This window comes from Onychomys torridus, chromosome 10, assembly GCF_903995425.1.
Source record: "Onychomys torridus chromosome 10, mOncTor1.1, whole genome shotgun sequence".
NCBI classification, from domain to species: Eukaryota; Metazoa; Chordata; class Mammalia; order Rodentia; family Cricetidae; genus Onychomys; species Onychomys torridus.
Window position 1 is genome coordinate 31,554,460 of NC_050452.1, and position 21,585 is coordinate 31,576,044.

The 21,585-nt window shown below is 49.2% G+C and overlaps 2 protein-coding genes across 6 annotated transcripts in view; one reads left to right on the forward strand and one right to left on the reverse strand.

Moving 5' to 3' along the window:
• Positions 1–3,809, reverse strand: part of Evc (EvC ciliary complex subunit 1) — a 41,354-nt gene extending 37,545 nt beyond the window's left edge. For 2 of the 5 annotated variants that reach the window (XM_036200924.1, XM_036200923.1), the window contains exon 1: positions 3,557–3,808. In XM_036200924.1, coding sequence (XP_036056817.1) covers positions 3,557–3,715 — 159 coding nt within the window. In that variant the 5' untranslated portion in view covers positions 3,716–3,808. Of the gene's footprint in view, positions 1–3,556 lie in introns of all 5 variants that reach the window. The other 3 variants (XM_036200926.1, XM_036200922.1, XM_036200925.1) reach the window with 2 other exon arrangements.
• Positions 3,810–5,496: 1,687 nt separating this feature from the next.
• Positions 5,497–21,585, forward strand: part of Evc2 (EvC ciliary complex subunit 2) — an 89,595-nt gene continuing 73,506 nt past the window's right edge. The window contains exons 1-5 of the mRNA XM_036200958.1: positions 5,497–5,718; positions 14,497–14,565; positions 16,526–16,712; positions 19,559–19,668; positions 20,139–20,192. Of these exons, the coding sequence (XP_036056851.1) occupies positions 5,539–5,718; positions 14,497–14,565; positions 16,526–16,712; positions 19,559–19,668; positions 20,139–20,192 (600 nt within the window). The 5' untranslated portion in view covers positions 5,497–5,538. The remainder of the gene's footprint in view (positions 5,719–14,496; positions 14,566–16,525; positions 16,713–19,558; positions 19,669–20,138; positions 20,193–21,585) is intronic.

Here is a 21,585-nt window from a genome sequence, read left to right on the forward strand (position 1 = left end):
TAAACCCTTTCCTCCCTACGTTGCTTGCTCTCGGGTTAACCTCATCACAGCAAGAGACACGAAACCAAACCAGAAACTTCAGTCCCCAAGGGCCACCCCTTCACAGGAGGTGTGCAGGTAGTGTTTTCCCTGCTCTTCTCAGTAAAGCCACTGGGTGATTTTTTAAAATAATGATCTTGGGCTGGAGAGATGGCTCAGTGGTTAAGAGCACTGGCTGTTCCTCCAAAGGTCCTGAGTTCAGTTCCCAGCAACCACCTGGTGGCTCACAACCATCTGTAATGAGATCTGGTGCCCTCTTCTGGCCTGTAGGCAGAACACTCACTGTATACATAATAAATACATCTTTTTAAAAAATGATCTTGGTTACCTTCAAAAGAGGAGTGATTTCTACTGCGGACTACAATCAGTAGACGTGCAACTTGCCACCCCCACTTGGCACGTGTCAACACCGACATTCACGGGTTTCATAGCTATTCATGGCCGTGTGAGCAGCGGAAAGGCACCCACGTGCGTGTCTGGGTGGATGTGAGCACAGCGAGACCCAGGTCACTTTCCCCACTCTCCTTGTCAAGTGAACTTCCCTGTCGCAGCTGCGTGTCCATCTTCCTGCTGTCGTGTTTCCTGTGCCTGGGGGCTTGTGATCCTGAAGCCCTGTCTAGCATTCTGAAGTACTGTGGGGCCATGATGTACCCCACAGAGAAGACCCTTGTGAGAGAGGACCTGCCCACTGCTGGAGTTCTGGGGCTCTTCGCTGTGAGGTCCATAGAGAGAATTAACAATATGTAGCCAACAAGGCTTCCTTAAACAAATACAGGTCAGTCTTGAAGGTGGGCTGACAGAAACAGAGAGAGGCTCAAGGGACTCCAGGCAATATTCTCTAGAGAAATGTTTAGTGCTCACCTGTTCAGAGCAGGCATGAGGACACAGTTGAACCCAGAACCATGTAAAAAAAAAAGCCAAGTATGAGAGTGTACACTCACAACCTCAGTGCAGGGAAGGAGGATCCAGGTGGCCAGCCAGCCTAGCCTACTTGCTAAGTTCCAGGCCAGTGAGAGACTCTGCCTCCAAAAGACAAGGTGAATAGTACCTTAGGAGTGACACCAAGGTTGACCTCTGGCCTTGACATAGCACACACATGTGCACAGGTACCTGCATATATACATGCATCTTCACACACATGTACACACAACCACACAGGGGGCAGTGGGATGATTCCATGGGTAAAGGCAGTTACCACCAACGTTGATGACCTGAGGACCATCTTCTGAACCCACGTGGTGGAAGGGGGGAACTGATTTGGGCAAACTGTCCTCTGACCTCTATAGTCATGCTGTGGCATGTGTGTATGCTCAAAAACATTACCCCCCCCCCCCCCCCACACACACACAAATAACTGTATTTATGCATTGGTGATCTGGGTGTACTCAGGCTTATTCCAGACCCTGGAGGGAAGCCTCATAGACAAAGTTTGTTTGAGAAGAAACTTAAAGGAGGGAGCAAGCCTCTGAGGTCCTGGGTGGATGTGAGAACTTCTGCAAAGGACCTAATGCAGATACAGGCCTGGCAATGTCAAGATGCCCGGAAGTTCATGTGTCTGGAGTAGGGGTGGGTCTCTGGGCAGAAAGGGCAGACAATATAGCCCAAAATTTCAGGATGCTCCACCCCCCCCATTGTTGCTAACTGTGCGAGGGGGAGACTACCCAGTCAGATGAGACTCACTAAAGAGCTCCGGGGGAAAAAGCTACCCACCCTACAGAGGCAGAGGCAGGGGCAGGGGCAGAGGCAGAGGCAGAGGCAGGGGCAGAGGCAGAGGCAGGGGCAGGGGCAGGGGCAGAGGCAGAGGCAGAGGCAGAGGCAGGGGCAGGGGCAGAGGCAGAGGCAGAGGCAGAGGCAGAGGCAGGGGCAGAGGCAGAGGCAGAGGCAGAGGCAGAGGCAGAGGCAGAGGCAGAGGCAGGGGCAGAGGCAGAGGCAGGGGCAGAGGCAGGGGCAGGGGCAGGGGCAGAGGCAGAGGCAGAGGCAGAGGCAGAGGCAGAGGCAGAGGCAGAGGCAGAGGCAGAGGCAGGGGCAGAGGCAGAGGCAGAGGCAGAGGGAGAGGCAGAGGCAGAGGCAGAGGCAGAGGCAGAGGCAGAGGCAGAGGCAGAGGCAGAGGCAGGGGCAGAGGCAGAGGGAGAGGCAGCTTTCTACTCCCACACTTAGAAGTGGCCATGAGGCCAAGGGTCACAAAAGATCTGGGGACAAACTCTAACAAGAAGGGTAAAACCCCAAACAAACACAAGAAACTACTGGGGGCAGTGGCTGAGGAAACACAAGACAGACAACGGATGATTACAGTGTCCTTAGAGTGGAGAGGCATTCTACTCACAAATGGGCAGTTTAGGATAAGAACAGAGGACTCGGGGAACAGAAAAGAACTCCCCAAAGTCAAACTATAAAACACCAAATCACAAGAATAAAACTGAGCGAAGCCTCCCAGCTTCATATATATGTTATATATGCATGTGTATGTATGTACATGTGTGTAACACACACAAGCACACACACACACACACACACACACACACAATCCATCCAACAGTTCAGGACTGCTCACAATGGTAGCTGACTAGCACAAAGGATTATAGGGAAAGAGACTTGATAACGGAGACATGTTATCAATCCAGACATGTGTGAGTTCTTGAAAGAAGAGGGATGGAGAAAAATGATCCTCAACCAAACGTGTTTCTAGATGGAGAGAGGAGGTCTGGAAGAAGTCAAAGCTGCCAGAACCCAGAATGCCCAATGGGTCTCATCACAAGTGATCAGATGCCTGCTCCTCCGTGCCAGGAGTCTCCCCAATATCCCATGCCATTGAAACAGTGGTCAGTGTTTCAATGTCCCTTGGCCGCTCCTGGACATTAGACCATACTCTTGTTGCATTGCCAGGCTGCTTATCCCCTCCCACACCCCCATTCCCCCCTCACTTTCCTCATCTGCAAAATTGGCCAACACATGGAGTCAATTCAAAGCTGTTTAGAAAGTTCAGAGCCTAGGGCAGAGGGCCTAGCTCAGTGCCTGGAACAGACAGCTTTCAAGAAACCCTGGCCTATTCCTGCTCCACCACAGCACCCATACAGTTAGGTTATAACCAAATGCTGATTGGAAATGTGTCTTTCCTGCTCACCCATGTGGCATTCAGGACCCTGGGTCAGTGACCCCTGGCAAAACACCCTCAGTCCACTCCCAGAAGAGGTCAGGCAGCTCCACTGCAAGAAAGAGGGAGAGGGGGCATCAGGGTGCAAACACTAACCCTCCTTTCCCCTATTCTGAGCTGGGCGCATCTGCTGGGATCATGTCCAAACTTCTAAGGACACCCGAGGGCATTTAGGCCCGGAAGGGCTTGGAGGTGATAGCCTTTCTGAGGATCCCAGGCCATTGCCTTTAGGCCACTCACTCCATGCCCTTCCTCAGGAAGCCCTGACCACAATCTCACTCAGAAGATGCAGCACTGGGATCCAGAGAATGCAGCCCAGGACCCTCCCAGAGGAGGAGGGCGCTCGATCCTCCCGCTGGGACCCACCTGGAGCCGCGAGCGCAGGCGGCTGGCACGGCAGCTTATCCACAGGCCGAGGCCCAAGCCGAGTGCTGCGCCCATCAGCACAGCGGGGACCAGCAGCGTGGGCGCCGCCTGCAACGCTTCCCGGCCCAGTTGCAGCCGCGCATCGCTCGTGCAGGCCATGGGGGCTCCGGCGGGTGACCGGTTGCATCCCGCCGCCAGCCAGCTCTGCGCCTGGGTGCCCTTCTCCGCTGCGCCAAGCAGTGGGAGGAGCCTGGACCCGTGGCCCCAAACTTTCAGCCATTCCGGGAGATTCCCTATCGTGCACTGAGCATGCGCAGCCTAGGCGCGCCTTCCAGCAGGAGGACCCAAATGCAGGAGCAAGGGAGCATCCCTTCTTCTAGTCCTCAGAGCAGCAACAACTCTTCGGTCAATGAGCGCCCAGGCTACTCCAAACCCTGGCCTGGCAACCCCATTAAGCCCAGCAGCACCTCCTACGTCCCATCCGACTCCCGCGTTGCTCCTGGGGTTGGTCGGTTTTCTCTGGGGGACACGTAGCAACTGCAGCCTCCACACTTTGATCGCTTGAACACTCCTTTTAATCCTGTATCTCGCGGAGAAAGATTCTTCTTTAGGAGAATATGCGGAGCGACTGTCACATTCGGGCCCCTGTAGAACCTAGACATCTCTTCATGTTGTCATTCACTGTTCCACGTGGGCAGGATGGGAGCCAGCATTCAGTTTCTTCGAAGACAGACTTATAGGGGGAGGTGACTTATTCAAGGTCTGACAGCTCAGAAGAAGTTGGTAGTGTCTGCCTGCACACACCTATAGCTTCAGGTCACACACCTGATATGAAAGACCTTCCTGTTTCCTCAGGGCATCGCTGGGAACATTTTCCTGGTAATGGCCTCATGCTGCTACTTTGTGTTTATTTGGATGCTCAGGCCTGAGCTTTAAAAACATACAAGACCAGGCAGAGGCATACAGCTGTAGTCCATGGGCCACTCAAGCTATGTAGGAGGCAGAGGCAGACCGGTTTAAAATAATAGATCCATAAAAAATGAACGCTGCTTGTTTTTGCCCTCTAAAGTCACGTGTTAACAATGCCCCCAGGATGCCTAGCAGTTCTCAAGGGTGCAGTGCTTGGTGTGAGAGGCATGACTAGGGCACTCTCAGACCTGCCAACTCATGGCCTCATCCAGGTCAGGTCAAGAAAGAAGTGTGTGTGTGTGTGTGTGTGTGTGTGTGTGTGTGTGTGTGTGTGTGTGATCGGAGGTGTGGAGAAGCTGGTGCACGGCTCCCTGGCAGCTGCCCAGCAGGATAACTCACAGAAGACCCTGTCCCTGTGACGGGGGGGGGGGGGGGGGGGGTGAGGTGGGGGGTCATCAGAGCCCAGAAGACAGGCTACCCTCCCAGCTCCTCCCTCTTGGAATACAGGAAAGCACTATGCCCAGGGGCTTTCAGTCCAATTTACTCATCAGCCAAGTGATGGCTTCACTGTTGAAGGGGTGGCTGGGTAGGTCCAGGGAGATTCCCCCAAGCCCCACAGAAAGTGGGCGCTCCGCTGAGACTGGGCTGAGTTGGACCCCACTAAAGGTGAAGTCCACCTTTTCTTCTTTGCCCCACCCCTACTTCCCTACTTCCCAGCTCTGTCTCTTAAGTGACCTTGGTTTTCTTAATGCCTCTCAGGTTTCTAACCCAGCCGCGGTGACAGAGCCTGGGAACTCACAGTGTCTCCGGGAATTCTTAATGCAAAGACTTAGCTGAGATCTAGAGAGCCAGTGGGCATTAGTGGGGACCCCTTGCCACCTTCAGGGAAGGAGAGTGGCGGGTGATTTGGGGTGGGGCGCTAAGGCGCCGCGCGGCTCCCTCCTACGCGGCTCCGCCAGTGTTCCAGAAAACTTTCCAGGCGGCTCTCACTGAGCATGCTCCGTGGCGGGGCGGGCCCGGGGTCCGGAAGCTCCGGGACTCTGCGGGGCCTGTGTGGGGTCTGCAGCCACCAGATGGGGGCGACGGGTCCCACGGGCTTCCGGGGACGAGCCACGTGGGTGCTGGCTGGGGGCGTCCTGGCCGCGGCTCTGGTGCTGGGCGCGGGTCCCCGTGCTTTCTCACCCGCCTTCCCTGCACTGGGCCCAGGGTCGCCGTCCAGACGGGGTCCCGCGGGAGCCCAGCTAAGCTCGCAGGTAAGCGGGGCGGGCGCCTTGGTCTGTCTACACCCGAGGGAAGAGTCCCGCTCTGTGGGACGCAAGATCAAGTGGAGCGAGAGGCTGAACCGCTGTCCGGTGGTGCCTCTAAGCGCGTTCTGTATGTACTGTGGAACTGGAACTCCAGGACCGGTGGAACCTCAGACTTGGTAGGCATAGGATTTTAGGGGTTCGAATCCAGGTCTGCATCTTAGGAGTTACATATCTGAGGGCAAATCACTTTGTAAGTCTCCCTTTCTCAGGCCACTAGGACCCAGGTTGTCGGAAGTCGCCCTGCAATAGTTAGTTCATGTATATAGGGGTGACAGTGTGGTGAGAAAGCTGGGAAGATGGGCTGGATTTTTAATCTGCCTCAACTCTCCTGGGTGGAGTAAGCTACTGGCCCTGTTTGTGGTTCCAGAACTGGAAAAGCACAGACTCCCCACTGCCCCCCCCCCCATAAGCCTGTCTCCCCACGCTGGTCCAAAACCCTTCTGCTTTCTGCTCAGGACCAACTTACACACTCTCCTCCCTGCCCTCTGCTACCCGCTTGACACAGCCTATCACCTCTGGCTCTTGGCCACCTTTCCCCTGCGTCTCCATCCATCCCCCTTAATTTATATCCTACCTTCTGCTGGTCCACTTTACTAGTCTACCTGATACAACCTAGAATAACCTGGGAGCTGTTTCAATGAGGGACTGCTTAGATTAGATTGGTCTGTGGATATAGCCTGTGGTGGGAGTGGAGGGCTATCTTGATGTGGGAAGACTCAGCCCACTGTGGGCAGTGCCATTCCCTGGGCAGGGGGCCTTGACCTCTGTAAGATTAGAGAAAGCAAGCTGAATACTCGGCCTGTATGCATGTATTGCCCTCTGCTCCCAACTGTGGTGGTGATGTGACCAGCTGCTTCAAGCTCTTGGCTTCCAGGCTAGGTTCGAACTTGGAATCATAAGCAGAAATAAACCCCCTTCTCCTGTAAGCTGCTTTTTGTCAGGGTGTCTATCACAGCAGCAGAAATGAAGCTAGAGCATCTCTCATCCATTCCCTGCAGATCCCTGGGGGATTTTTGCATCTGTGCTCATCACTTCCCTGCATCCCCCAACCAGGCGCTGGGAGCAAATCCAGCTTCTGTTCCCATGGGAGCCCTGGCCAGTGATATGGCCTATTGGCACCAGCTCTAGCATGACCGGCCCACTCTCTACCTGGAGACCCAAGGATTCTCACAATGCCACTCCTGCTGCAGAGACTCAGTGCTTTAAGGGCCATTCTGTGCCCTTTCTGTCACTTGCAGCCTTAGGTTGTCATTGTATAGTCTGTGGATTGTGCTTTAAGCCCAGTGATTGACATTTCCATTAAGTCCTTTTCCTCACTCCTCCTGGGGAGGTGAGATGCAAGTGGCCCATGTGCAGAGGACAAAATCAGAGCCTGTGAAAGCTGCTGTGACCCTGGCCTGTGCTCTCACCATGGCCCCCACATCCTGAGCCCAAGTCCCAGGGTTTGGAATCTTTGCACATCTTCCCTCTGGGAAGCAGAATGTTCTGGTAGACACTTGATCCTGTCAGGATCAGGTGTGGAGTCTGGAGGAGAGTGACTATTTTTGAGGAAGAACAATACCCTTTGGGAAGTCCCCAAGGCCATCCAGAGCCAGGGCACTTCACTGTCACGGGACACTCTCTCCTTGTTGGAGCCTGGAATGAGCACCTGTGTCTAGGTGGCCTTGGTGCCCCAAGTGATTGGGTGGCTTGAGTCCTGACTATGGAGTCAACACTTCTTCACCACTCTGGGCAGTTACAGACAGTCCTTCTGTGAGCTGGGTCCTGGATATTCCTGCCTTGGCCTCTTATCTCTGCAAGGCCTGGGTCTGGTCACAGCCCCCAGGCCTGCCTCAGCCCTGTACAGGGCTGTAATGTCACTGTCTGAACACCCTACTGAGGGTGCTTATCAGATGCTCCCTCTGTGGTTGTGGGAAGCCTTCACTGATGCCTCTCTTTGCACCCCCCCCCCAATATATACACCTAAGTGTCATGGTCTGTGCAGGGGCTTGGAGAGATAAATTCCCAATTGCCTGCTTATTAAGCCTTTGAGGGGGAATGAAGGGACTCTGAGGCTGCTAGAGGCCACAGAGTGCAGACATTTGGGAGGATAAGTAGAAAGGGCCCCTTGAGAAGGATCCTGGTGGGGGTGACCCCAGGTGGGATGGTCCTCTTCGACTTGATTGTCTTTGGCCCAATAACACTTGGGCATCCTTGGTCAGACTTTTATTTCCTGACCCGAGCTGCCTGGCTGCCCCCCCCCACCCCACCCTGGGTGGATGTGATACTAGGCAGGTGTCCTCTTCCATGTCTTCCTTGGATGCTCACCAAGGTTAGGTTGCCACTGGTTCTAAGAGTGGGCCCCAGGAACTGTGGGTTCCTGGACCTTTTCAGGGGTCCATGGCGCCAGAGCTATTATTATGGTGTTACTGAAACTCAACTTTTCCACATGACATGGGACATTGGGGGAGAATTCACACAGAGATAGATATGAGAATTCAGATACATCTGTTAATTCAGACACAGGTGATTTTGCAAAACTTGGAAACTTTCTTTTAATTTGCAAAATCTGACAATATTCATAAAATCTCCAAGTTATGTGACTATAGGCTTTTTATTCCTATTTTGAAATTGGATACTTGACTGTTCTGCTCTTTTAAATACAGTCTTTCTATAGTGTAGGAGAAATACAGTGAATACTGACAAATGGATCCATCCAGACCCAGGTTCTTTACTCCTTTCTAACTGCGTGTTAAGAGTCATGAAGCCAACAAATTTGGGAAACACTGTTCCCTTGCAATCCCTGTCTGGTTCTGTAGGGTTTGGGGATGATCCTCTTTGAAAACTGAGTGTGTATCTCAGAAGGAGGCTGCTCCTCATATTTGTGGTTTTACTTAAATATGAAGCAATGGTTCAGGTTGGCTGGAAAGCTAAACTGAATGTACTGGGTGTGTCTTAGAGAGAAGGACAGAGTGGAGAAGGGGAGGAGAAGGGAGAGAAGGCAGAGAGGAGGGGAAGGAAGAGACCCGAGCCTGGCATTGGGAGAAAAACATTATCTATTACAGTCTTTTCTGTGTCTTTATTTTTGTTACACTGTATCTTTGTTGTTGTAGTTACACTATATCTTTGTTGTTTTTATACTGTATCTTTGTGGTTTGTTGTATTGTATCTTTGTTCTTGTTACACAGTCTTTGTTGTTGCACTGTATCTTGTTAGCACATTGTATCTTTGTTGTCATACTGTACTTTGTTATTGTTACACTGTGTCTTTGTTGTTGTTACACTGTATTTTTGCTGTTTGTTGTAGCAGGATCTTAAAGAGTCTTATTAATAAGAACAAACCTGAGTCCAGTTATTGGGGTGAATGCTGGAAGATCAGAGAGACAGAACATGCCACAGTTTCCTCACCTCGCCAGTTCCTCAGCTGGTGTTGTTTCTTCAGACTGCAAGCTTCTGAGTCCTCATCCCAGTGAATCTCAGCTGAACTGTGCTGCTCCAAAGCCTAAAAGCTTAACTAGCCAAATGCTAAACCAGCCAAATACTTCTAGTTTCTGGTCTTCACGCCTTATATATCTTCCTACTTTCTGCCTTCACTCTCTGGGATTAAAAGCTCGGGTTCTGGGATTAAAGGCATGTGTCACCATGCCTGGCTGTTTCTAATGTGGCCTTGAACTCAGAGATCCAGAGGTATTTCTGTCTCTGGAATGCTAGGATTAAACGTGTGTGCCACCACTGCCTATCCTCATGTTTAATATTGTGGCCGTCCTGCTCTCTGACCCCAGATAAGTTTATTAGCCTGCACAATATATTTGGGAACACAATACCACAGTTTGTTGTTGTACTGCATCTTAGTGAGGGCTACTATTGCTGTGATAAAACACCATTACCAAAAGCAACTTGAGGAAGAAAGGGTTTATTTGGCTTATGCTTCCACATCATAATCCCTTACTGAAAGAAGTCAGGGCAGGAACTCAAGCAGGGCTGGAACCTGGAGGCAGGAGCTGATGCAGAGGCTGCAGAGGGATGCTGCTTATTGGCTTGCTCACCATGGCTTGCTCAGCCTGCTTTCATTATCCTCAGTTTATAGTGAATTCAAATTCAACCTGGGCTACATCAGCCCCTGCCTCAAAAAATGAATCTCATTACTCTGCCCCTCTGTCACACATTACTCCTCTTCCCACATATGCTTGTTAGTTTTAACTATCAACTTGTCACAATTTAGAGTCACCTGAGGAGGGAGTGAGTCTCAGTTGAGGGATTATCTACATCAGGATGGCCCTCAGGACATCTGAGGGGGATTGCCTCATAGTTGTCAACATGGGAAGATCTGTGAATGTGAATGTCAGCAGCACTGGCCTGTGGGCTGGGCACTGATCTTCTTATGAGTGAAGAGAGCTGGCTCACCATCATCATCATCATCAGCAGCAGCAGCAGCAGCAGGCCACAATCAAGCTCACTTTTCTATGCTCCTGACTGTAATAGGATGTTTCTAGCTGCTTGGGGCCCTGCTTTGACTTTCCCAAGGTGATATACTATAATCCAGGATTCATTGTAAGTCAGATAAACCCTTCCCTCTCTTTAAAAAAATTTTTTTTAAAAATTTTTCTATTATCAGCTTGATACAGTTTAAATTCTTATCCTAATAGTGAAATGTTTGATTGAAGCTTGCCCAGTAATTGAGTAAAACCAAAATGTATTATAAGCCACAGTCATGCTAGGGTCCCCCCTGCTCTGTAGCCTCCCTGGTTCTGTAGGTTGCAGTCTGATTGTTCTTTGCTTTATATCTAGAATCCACTTATGAGTGAGTACATACCATGGTTGTCCTTCTGGGTTTGGGTTACCTCACTCAGGATGATATTTTCTATTTCCATCCATTTGCCTGCAAACCTCATGATGTCATTGTTTTTTCTCTGCTGAGTAGTACTCCATTGTGTATATGTACCACATTTTCTTAATCCATTCTTCAGTTGACGGGTATCTAGGTTGTCTCCAGGTTCCGGCTACCACAAATAGTGCTGCTATGAACATAGTTGAGCTTGTTTCTTTGTGGTATGATTGGGCATTCTTTGGGTATGTGTCCAACAGTGGTATGGCTGGGTCTTGAGGTAAATCGATTCCCAATTTTCCTTGTCAGAATGTTTATCACAGCAATAGAAATGAAACCACTCTTACTACTTCCTAATATCCTGTTTATATAGTATAGGTATCCAAGTAGTGTATTGTATATGCCGAGTATAATACATATATAAATAATATAATAATAATATAATATATATCCTGTTTATATAGTATAGGTATCCAAGTAGTGTATTGTATATGCCGAGTATAATACATATATAAATAATATAATAATAATATAACATATATCCTGTTTATATAGTATAGGTAGCCAAGTAGTGTATTGTATATGCCGAGTATAATACATATATAAATAATATAATAATAATATAACATATATCCTGTTTATATAGTATAGGTAGCCAAGTAGTGTATTGTATATGCCGAGTATAATACATATATAAATAATATAATAATAATATAATATATATCTTGTTTATATAGTATAGGTATCCAAGTAGTGTATTGTATATGCCGAGTATAATACATATATAAATAATATAATAATAATATAATATATATCCTGTTTATATAGTATAGGTATCCAAGTAGTGTATTGTATATGCCGAGTATAATACATATATAAATAATATAATAATAATATAATATATATCCTGTTTATATAGTATAGGTATCCAAGTAGTGTATTGTATATGCCGAGTATAATACATATATAAATAATATAATAATAATATAACATATATCCTGTTTATATAGTATAGGTAGCCAAGTAGTGTATTGTATATGCCGAGTATAATACATATATAAATAATATAATAATAATATAATATATATCCTGTTTATATAGTATAGGTATCCAAGTAGTGTATTATATATGCCCAGTATGATACATATATAAGTAACGTAATATAAACAACACTGTTTATAAAATGTGATGCATATTATTGTCTTTTTTTGCACTTAAGTCCTGTGAGGAGGGCATATTTGATGATTCTGGTTTTTTCAGAGCAGCTAACTGTAGGCATCTGTTGTATGTCTTTGATACTTCCTGGCTGGATCCTGGTCTGGCAATCACCAAGACTCAGTACCTCAGCTTCTAGTACTGACACTCAGTCCACCTTTGCTTGGTTGCAAGGTGGTGGTTTTTATAGTTTTCCCGGAAGAGTCTTGCAGGAATGGTGTTTGTGATGACATGGTAACCACAGTGACAGGGCAGCCCACTCCCTGGGTCACTGAACGCACAGCACTGTGCTAACTGCTCTCTGTACATTGTCCAGTTTCATTCTTCAAAGCATGACACAGAGGGTGGGATTTGCCCTCTCTCTAGATGAGGAAACTCAAGTCATGGTGACCACAAGGAGCATGCTCAATAGACCTGATACTCCGAGCTTTTGCTCACATATGGGCTTAGTCCCATAGGGAAGTGCTTTGTGGGCCTGAACATAAGGGCTTGGGACTAAGTGGACATCTGTCCTTCCTGTTGCTCAGCCACCTGGGTACATGGACTGCTAGGTCCACACGGCTGTTGAAATGTTACATGTGAACTGTGCTTAAGGGCCCCTGTAACTGGAGGTGGCTGGGACAGCTCTATTCAGCTCATTCCTTTGGTGCAAAGATCCTTTGGTGAAAGAGGGGGATGAGAAGAAAGTGTGGCGTTGATGTGGGAGCCGATTGTTCAAGTGAGCCATTCATTAAGGATGTCCAGGAGAGCTTGGATCCGTTCCTGTTGCTTGGGTCATGAGTCATGAGAATAAGACACACTAAGGCCTGTCCCCATTCTGGAGGGACCTGCATTTTCTCAGCTGGAGAGAGAGGTGAGATATTTGGTGTAGGCTGTTGGAGTTGTGGATACACACAAGGCAGGCAGCATGGATGGGGGCTGATGTAGCAGGCACCGTCTACGGGTGCCGGGGAGGTGTTTGAGGAGCTGCTAGATGGGCAGAGGCCCATGTGGAATGCAGAGTGGAGAGGAGCTTTCGGGTGAGGCTTTGTTGTTCTGAGTATGTGGGCAGCATGGATGGGCTTGGTTTCAGGTTGCCCCAAGGACGATGTTCTGGTGTAGAAATGGCTTTATGACTATAGTTAACAGAACAAAAGAAAGTCCTAAATCAAGGAGGTTTCCAAATGCATTACTGGGAACATCTGATTGGCAGGTTACAGCAAAAGGGGGATTCACGTGCCGTCTGATGACATTTTCAGCTTTGGGGTTGGTGAAAGTTAGAGATCTGTTTGGTTAATTCATTCCAGAAGATTTTACCTGGTAGTCATAGGATGTTAGGTCAGACAGAGGAGGGAGAATGAACGGCTATTAAGGGGGCTAATGCTTGCCCCAGACCATTTGGGTCTGCACCTGTACTATTCCAACTCTCCACAACCTGGGACCTGCAGATGGACCAGTCAGCTTTGTAGAGTCCTTGGCAGAGGCTGGCTTTTTTTGTTTTTTTTCCTTCCTGCTGGGAACTTCAGTACTGCATGGCACTGGAGAGTGAATGCATGGGTAGGGAAGGTCCAGACAGAAAGGGACAAGATAACGGGAACTGGAGGAAAGGCCATCCATATTCTAAGGTGGCAAAGAACTTATCTGAGTTGTGTTGCCCCCCAACTTTTGATTGTGGCTCCTCAAGTCATCCCCAAGAAGACTCCATCCCAGCATCCCCTCTGCCTCATCTCGGAGCTCACCACAGCCCGGTCTGTACCTGGGACCCAGTCCAAAGCCACATTGAAGCTTTCAGAGACTCCTTGTAGTCATCTTACACTGGCTCCTCTTGATAAGTCACCTAGACCCAGGCCTTTTTTTACAGTAGCATGAAAGGACTCAGACACCCACCTTCTGGCAGCTACCAGAACTAGACCCTGCCTTGGAGGCACCCAGCTCTGGTGCATGCCCTCCTGCTCCAGTGCATAGCAACCAATGAGCAGAGGATATGATTGTGGCATGTGTCAGGATCACTACCAGGCACAGAGGACCTATAAAGTCTGAGGTGAGTTCCTAGTTACCCTGGTCTGGGATCCCAAAGTGGGTGGAAGAGAGGTCAATGTGAGGTCTGCTCAGATCATCACTTGGTATGTGTGGCATGGGACCTGGCACACTGAGGGGATCCATCCAGTATTGCTATATGACATCATCACCACCATCACCACCACCACCACCACCACCACCACCATCACCACCACCACCACCACCCACATGATGGGAAGAACTGGAACCTTCTAGGGCCCAGTGGAGTACGTGGGTTCAACTGGACTCAGCTGGGACCAGATTTCTTCCCTTGTTTCTCCTGAGCAAGCTTCCAGGAAGTTTTGAAATGGTCAGTTTTTAGAGAGGGATTTGAGGCTCAGAGAGGCTGAGTGACCTGTCCAAGGATACACAGAGAATGGATGGGATGGTTATACCTAGAACACAGCTCTATGGACTCCATATCCTGTGTTTTATCTTCCAGTCTGATAACCGGCTGTGATTCACCACGTTGTGACTCCTCCTTCCATGGAGGCTTGGATTCATGACTTTTAACACTCTTTCAGTGGAATATTCAAGTTCCTGAAAACTGGGATCAGCAGAAATAAATCCCCATGGCGTCCTTTAGAGAGTTTTCATCTTACATTTACATCAGACACTTGGAATATGAAAATTTTCTCACTTTCTAATGAGTTTTGTGTTTTATTGTAGCACAGAGATATTTCGAGAGAAGCCCAAAGTCCCTCTGAGAATGGAGTGATATTTCAGAAATGCTCACTGGTAAGTTTCCAGGGGAGATAATAATATTTTCCCCAAATCTCATGAAGTCATCATGCATTTAGGAACTAGCAAAGAGTGGGTCTGTGTCTTTACTCTGAGACCCTGGCAATGGAGAGAATAAGAGATCTGAGCTCATGTGGCCTCACTAGGTTTGCTGGGGCTATTTCATTATAAGCCATTGTTAGTAGAAACCTAGTGGTCACTCAGTGAAGAGATGAAAGTGTCTGATGTTTATCCCACGTGAACAGTGATACTTGATGGTTTTAAAAGTTTGAGTGTGGGCCAGCAAGATGGCTGGCTCAGCCAGTAAGGGTACTTGATGTCCAGCCTGACAACCTGAGTTTGACATCTGGGACCCCCAAGGTGAAAGGAGAGAACTGACTTCTGCTAGTTGCCCTCTTGTGCACATGTGCACTGAGAAGTGTGTGTATTCCTCTTAATTAAAGAAAAAAGTAAAAAAAAAAAAAAAAAAGTTCTTAATTTGTCTAATGCTCTATAGCTGTTTGACCTCAGCAGCGTGGGGTGGTGGCCATTATCATCCTTGTGTTGGGCTCCTGGCATCCCCCTTCACTTCAGTGATTGCTGGAAGGGCTCATGGGACCCAGAAGGACAGCACTCACATTTACAGTTCATTACTGTGGAAGGTGGAGAGGAGAGAGAGAGAAAAACGAGGCAGAGGCAGAGGCAGGGAGGGGACATGCCACGGAGGAGCAGGAGTGAGCTCCCAGGTGTGTAGGGGTCTCACCCAGCAGAGTTTTCAGAGATCCTATTCTCCAGCACCTGGGCAGGGACATCCTGGCCCAGCTGTGGCATCAGGGTTACCCTCAGGGCTCCCCTGTAGGCATGGAGCTTCTGTAGCAGAATACTTGACACTGTCAACTTTAGAGAAGATTTTTCCTCCCCACAACTCTGACTATTCCAGTCTGCGACTGGGTAGTTAGTTCTCTTGCTTTGGTTGTTAGTGTGTCACAGCTGGAGCCCTGTCAGGAGAGACCCAGTCACCTCATGGTGGCCAGAAAGTGAACAAAGGAAGAAGAGATTGATACTCTGGTCCTGAAATACCCCCTCCAGGCCTTGTCTGTTAGTGATCTAAAACCTCCCATCAGGCTGTGCAGCTAAAGTTGTTAGTGATACCCACCCCTCCTCCTCCTTCTTCGAGTATTTGTGTGCCTTTGTGGTGTGTGTGTGTGTGTGTGTGTGTGTGTGTGTGTGTGTGTGTGTGTAGGTGTTTGCACATGCATGTAGAAGCCAGAGGCTGATGTTAGGGACCATTGTTAATCACCCTCCACCTCCTCTGTTGAGAGACCACCTCTCACTTGAACTGGAGCTCACCAGGGCAGCTGGTCTAGCTAACCAGCTTGCTTCAGGGATCTGTTCTTTTCTCGGCATCTTACATGGGTTCTGAGGATTTGGACTCTGGTCCTTACACTTGCACATCTAGTATGAGACCCTCCATGGCTCATGTGACACTGCTGTCTAACAGTGCTATGAACTGGGGGCCAGGCCTTTAATGCCCAGACCTTCAGTGGAGGCTCCAGGTTCAAACACAGCATGGCACACTAATGGTGAGGCAGAGCCTGGGTGGAGAAGACCAGCCAGGAAGAGGGGACCCACTGGAATGCAAATGACCCTCTGAGATATAACTGTGGGGTCAGGGCTGCATCTCCAGTGACTCTGGCAGAGCTGTTACTCCCTCTTTTTTGGAATACCGGTGTCACAGTGACCCCATCCTGACTAGGTTCTGTACTCAAGAGATTTCTCTGTGGGGATGAGTTGACTGTGTCTCAGGGCCCTGGTTTCTCTGAAAGTGCCCCAAGCCACAGCTTGACAAACCCTCCCCTAACTCTCACACCAGGTGGAGCTGATACAGTCTTGGAGCCTCTGAAGCTCAGGCTTGTGGGTCATCACGGGAAGGCAGGCAGACAGGGCTCTGCCCTCACTCACTCTCCTCCTGCCTTAGGTGTCTGGGCAGAGTGAACCACAGACCATGCATGTGCAGCTGTCAGTGAACAACACCAAGACGCCTATGTCAGCCAACCTTTCCGACCTGCTTGTGCTAGATGAGATCACTAGCCTCACGTTAAAGGAGTCGCCGGGCAATAAGACTCAGGACGGACTGCAGACTTTCAGAAAGAGGTTTCTGCAAGGTAACCATAGACACTTCAGGGCACTGTGGGATTTGTATTAGAATTCTGGCGTGTCCTGAGGGAGGGCCACAGCAGAGCTGGCTTACCGTGGCAAGCTGGGAGCCCCTGAAACTCCCAGAGTCTACCACTAAAACTGTGGGTCTCCTGCTTGCTTTAGACAGAGGTGGGGTTGGGGAAGAAATTCTGGGTGTTTTTAGAAGACAGTCTCTGTTTTATTTTAATCAGCTTCAGCTGGATACAACGGTAGAGGTGTGAATTATAGTGAACCAATAATGCACATGTAGTTTATAGTGACCCCTCACCCTGTTGACCAGAATCATTGCTGGCCAGGAAGATGGACAGATATTCTTGAGTTGTGCTAGACAGAGGTAAAGGTGGGTTGTTGTCAATCTCAGAGGCATGATCATGAAATAGGTAGACATAGCCCTCGTGTGTAAGCATGTTGCTCATTGGTGTGGTACTCTATTTCCAACAGAACCTGAGCTCAGTACCTTATAAAGAAGAAAGGTTCATTTTGGCTCATAGTTCTAGAAGTTTCAGACCCTGTTGATTTGGGTGACAGAACATGACAGCCATGTGTGATGATGTAGAGCAGTTAACCTTACTGTGGTGTGGGAGTGACAGAGGTGGTCCCTTCTGAGGATATGTGTACTCTGTTGCCTGGAAGATTTGAACAGTTCACACACACCCCAACCCACGCCCCACCCCCCACCCCTACCAATAGTGCCACAGACCTGGGAACAGGCCTTTAACACATAGGCCTTTGGGGACAGTCCAGAGCCAACGCGCAGCTGGTACTGTGGACTGTTGGCTTCCATGAGCCCCTCCTCAAGTGAGCTGTCCCCGTTCAACTAAGTCCTTTCCTGGATTCTGTTGTGACTGTAACTTCAGAGCCATCTTTTCTACCAGGAGGTTGGAGACACCTTTCTTGTTGGTAAACATCTCACGGTCAAATGAAGAGACTGGAGTGGGTGGGAGCTTGTTGAAGGCCATGGGCAGCAGCCATACTGAAATGGAAGCAGGTCACATCAGCCGGGGGACCTGCTGTACTCTGCAGCCCTTCACCTGCCCACAGCCACTTCTGTGGTGGGGTGCACACTGCTCAGCATGGCTCTCCTTACCCTTGGGCCTGGATGAGCCCTCAGAATCTCCTTAACACAATGTTATTGATAGAAACTGGTGGAACAACCCACAACTGGTGACTTGTTTGGTGGCCCTGGTTTAAATGAGGTTCTAAATTTTGTATATCTGAGTGAAGCCACCCCCACGGCTCTTCCTTCAATGATACAGAAACAAACCTCTTGATTGATTCTTAGGGTGGTGTTCAGAGAATGGCACACGGGCTGTGATAGAGCAGACAGACTAAGATTCAGTCTGGCCTGGCAGCTTGACTGAATGGCTTCTAGAAAGTCCCTGAGCAACCTGGGCTTCAGAGACCCCATGCATCTTGGAGCCTCAGAGCATGCTATAATGGGATGAGTGAGGTCATGTGACATGGTCCTTGGCCTAGTCGGGGCCTGGTGTCACCCTTTGGTTCCCTTTCAAATCCTTCCCAGCCATGGGTCTCACTGCCCATCCCTCAGTTTCTAGTATCTTCTATGGTTCTCACTCCTCTTGGATCATGTCCGTCCCATCCCTGTTCCTCAGACAATGCTGAGAGGTCCCTTCGTCCTGCTCAGTACATACACGTCTCTCTTCCCTGAGGCGTCATCTTACTGTTGTTTTTCCCAGGAAGCCCTACCTGATTCCCAGCTCCTGTGGGAAGTGCCCTGGCTTAGGGGACACCATGTCATCTTTTGATTCGTGGTCCTCTTTTCTCCTGTATATGTCAGGCCTTCGCTCTGTCCAGGAGGCTGACTTTCCTGAGGACACAGTTCAAGTCACCTGTTCCTGAGCCTACCACACTGGCACATAATGCTGGCTCTCAAGTTAGGAGACAGGCAACCCCTCATGCAATGAATGATTCTGAAATTCAAATGGCCAATCAGACTCTAGTTTCCTGCCTCTCCGACCCCTGACCTCATTATCATCATCATCGTTTGCCCCCCCCCCCCACCCTTACTAAAAAAATAGATGTAAGATGGAGGGCTGAGAGCTAAGTGGTTTTTATTTTATTTACCACCTGGCTGATCCAATCCCCACAATCACAGTATGCTGTAGACGAGAACAGATTGAACATGTTAAACCTCAGCTCCCTCTTGGGGGTCCATGCAGGGATGCTCTGGGTATGAAAATTATGGTCTGGAGAGGTGGCTATGAATACCTTCCCCTTCTCACCACCTTAACTTTTGTCTTTGTAAGAAAGCAAAGTGGACTTGGTGGTGTTTCTAGGCAAACTGATTCCCAGGCTCCATGCTCATCTCCTCTGCTTCCTACACAGTGGTCTTGCTGTCTCTTAAGTTAAGCCTAGCCTATCAGCTCTGTCTCACACACCTGCTGGACTGGACCCCTGCAGGAGCTGAGAGTCCTGCTTTCTGTGGGCAGAGCTCCTGTGAGAACTCAGATGAGTTTGCGGCGGAGGGATAAAGGGGCCACAGAGACCAGCCCTGTCTGCAGCAGAGTGTGTCTGCTTGTGGCTGGGGGGACTTAGAGCAAATTCTAGCTTATTCTCCCCACTGGACTACTCCCAGAATCCCCTGGAGTGAATGACATACTCCCAGAATCCCCTGGGGTGAATGAAATCCAGATGCTTCTTGCAGGGGCCTGGGCTGGTGAACAGCTGTGGCAGGTACAGGGTTGCAGGGACCAGGGGTGTGGCTAGGCCAGGGGTGGGGGATACTTAGGGGTGTGGCCTGGTGTGTGGAGACATGTCCCCTTCTTGATCTATATTTGTTCTCTCTGAGCAGTGGGAGAGTGCTACTCTGTCAGCTACATGGCCTCGCTGGACCCCACAGCTCTTGGGACTGGAGAGAGCCTGGACCTTCCAGCCCTGCTCATCTTTCAGAGTTCCTCACAGGTAACCGTGTCACCCTCACTTGGGACCTGCCGCTGTTCTGGATGGGTGCTTGGGAATACTGACCCTAAGGGCAGAGGAGAAATCCTTTCTTCCTCCATCTCTCCCCTCTTTCCTTTCTTTCTTTTTATCCTCCCTCCTTTTCCTCTCTTTAACCATCTTTCCTTCCTTCCTTCCTTCCTTCCTTCCTTCCTTCCTTCCTTCCTTCCTTCCTTCCTTCTTCCCTCTGTCTCCTTTTCTTCTGCATGCCATCAGGACGTGGGGGTCAGGTTTCCACAGTTTCCAGTAGAGAAGCTGGAGGCCCAGCCCCACTGTTTCCTGAAAAGGCTTTAGGAGTTGGACAAACCCTGCCTTACCCAGCAGCCAGGGGCTAGTTACCACTGAATTCAGGTGTGTGGGTTGGACATAGCACCAAATGTTCCCTGTGGATCAGACTCTGTGTGACTGAAACATTTCTTTTTTATCTTTCCCAGAACAGAACCCAGCTAAAAGCCCACTTTACCATCACAGTGGAAGAAAAGATAACGGTAAGACAATGTTCAGATCCATCCTGTCCTCATGCCCACCTAGGTCCGTGCTGCTGTGTTGCCACTGTGTGGCCTGACTTCAGAGCCCAGGGGAGGTGCTGGCCACTGGCCTTGACATCCCAGATATGCATGTTCTTAGGCCCTGTGGGTCCTGAGACTGGTTCTCTTGATGACCTTCTGTGATGGTTGATCCTGAGAGCCAACCTGATGGGACTTAGAATCGCCATGGAAACAGAATTGGTTTCTGTTGCTGCAATAAAACACTGTGGCCAAGGTAGCATATAGAAAGAAGAATTCATTTGGGCTTACTGTTCCAGAGGGATGAGTGTCCATCATGGCAGGAAGGCATGGCTGCAGAGCCAGGAAGCTGAAAGGTGATGTCTTCAACCACAACCACAAAGCAAATAGAAACAGGCTATGAACTCTCAAAGCTCACCCCCACTGTGTGCTTCCTCCAAGAAGGCCATACCTCCTAAAGGTTCCATAACATCCCCCAAACAGTGCCATTGACTGGGGACCAAATGCTGAAAAACATGAACCTGTGAGGAAATTTTTTATTCACACTGCCATGGAAACAAACCTCTGGGCATGTCTGTGAGGAAGTTTCTAGATTAGATTAACTGAGGTGAAAAAAAAAAATCCATTTTCAATATGGGCACTATCCTATGGGCTGGGATACAGAACAGAATACAAAGGAGGAAGTTGCTGGACACCCGTGTTCATCTCTCTCTGCTCCCTGACTGTGGACAGAATGTGACCAGCCATCTCATGCTCCTGAGGCCATACCTTCCCTACCATGATGGATTGTACCCTGAACTGTGAGCCAAAATAACCTGTTCCTTAAGTTCCTTGTCAGGTGTTTGGTTACAGAAACAAGAAATGTAAGCAATTACCCTCTCCACCCAACCAGGATGTGCCAGCCATTGCCTGTCAGGCTGAATCACCACTGTCCACCCATCTGCTGGTCACCTGGAGCAGGTCTGTCTTTGGACTGCCAGCTCCTGAATAATGGCACAGAGACTTTTTATTAATAATGAAAGCTTGGCCTTAGCTTAGGCTTGTACCTGACTAGCTCTTAAAACTTTAATTAACCCATTTATATTAATCTACATTTTGTCACGTGGCTTGTTACCTCTGCTCAGTACCACGTGTCCCACTTCCTCTGTGTCTGCCTGTTGAATCCCTGCTTCTCTGATTCTTTCCCCCAAGTTCCTCTCTCTCCATGGAAGTTCCGCCTATCCTCTCCTGCCTAGCTGTGGGCCACTCAGCTCTTTTTTAAGCCAATCAGAAGGTGCCTTAGGCAGGTGAGGTAAAGTAGAGACATCTTTGTATGATGTGATCAGATATCCCACAACAGTCCTCACATTCTTTCCTGTCCCCAGGGTTGCCCACC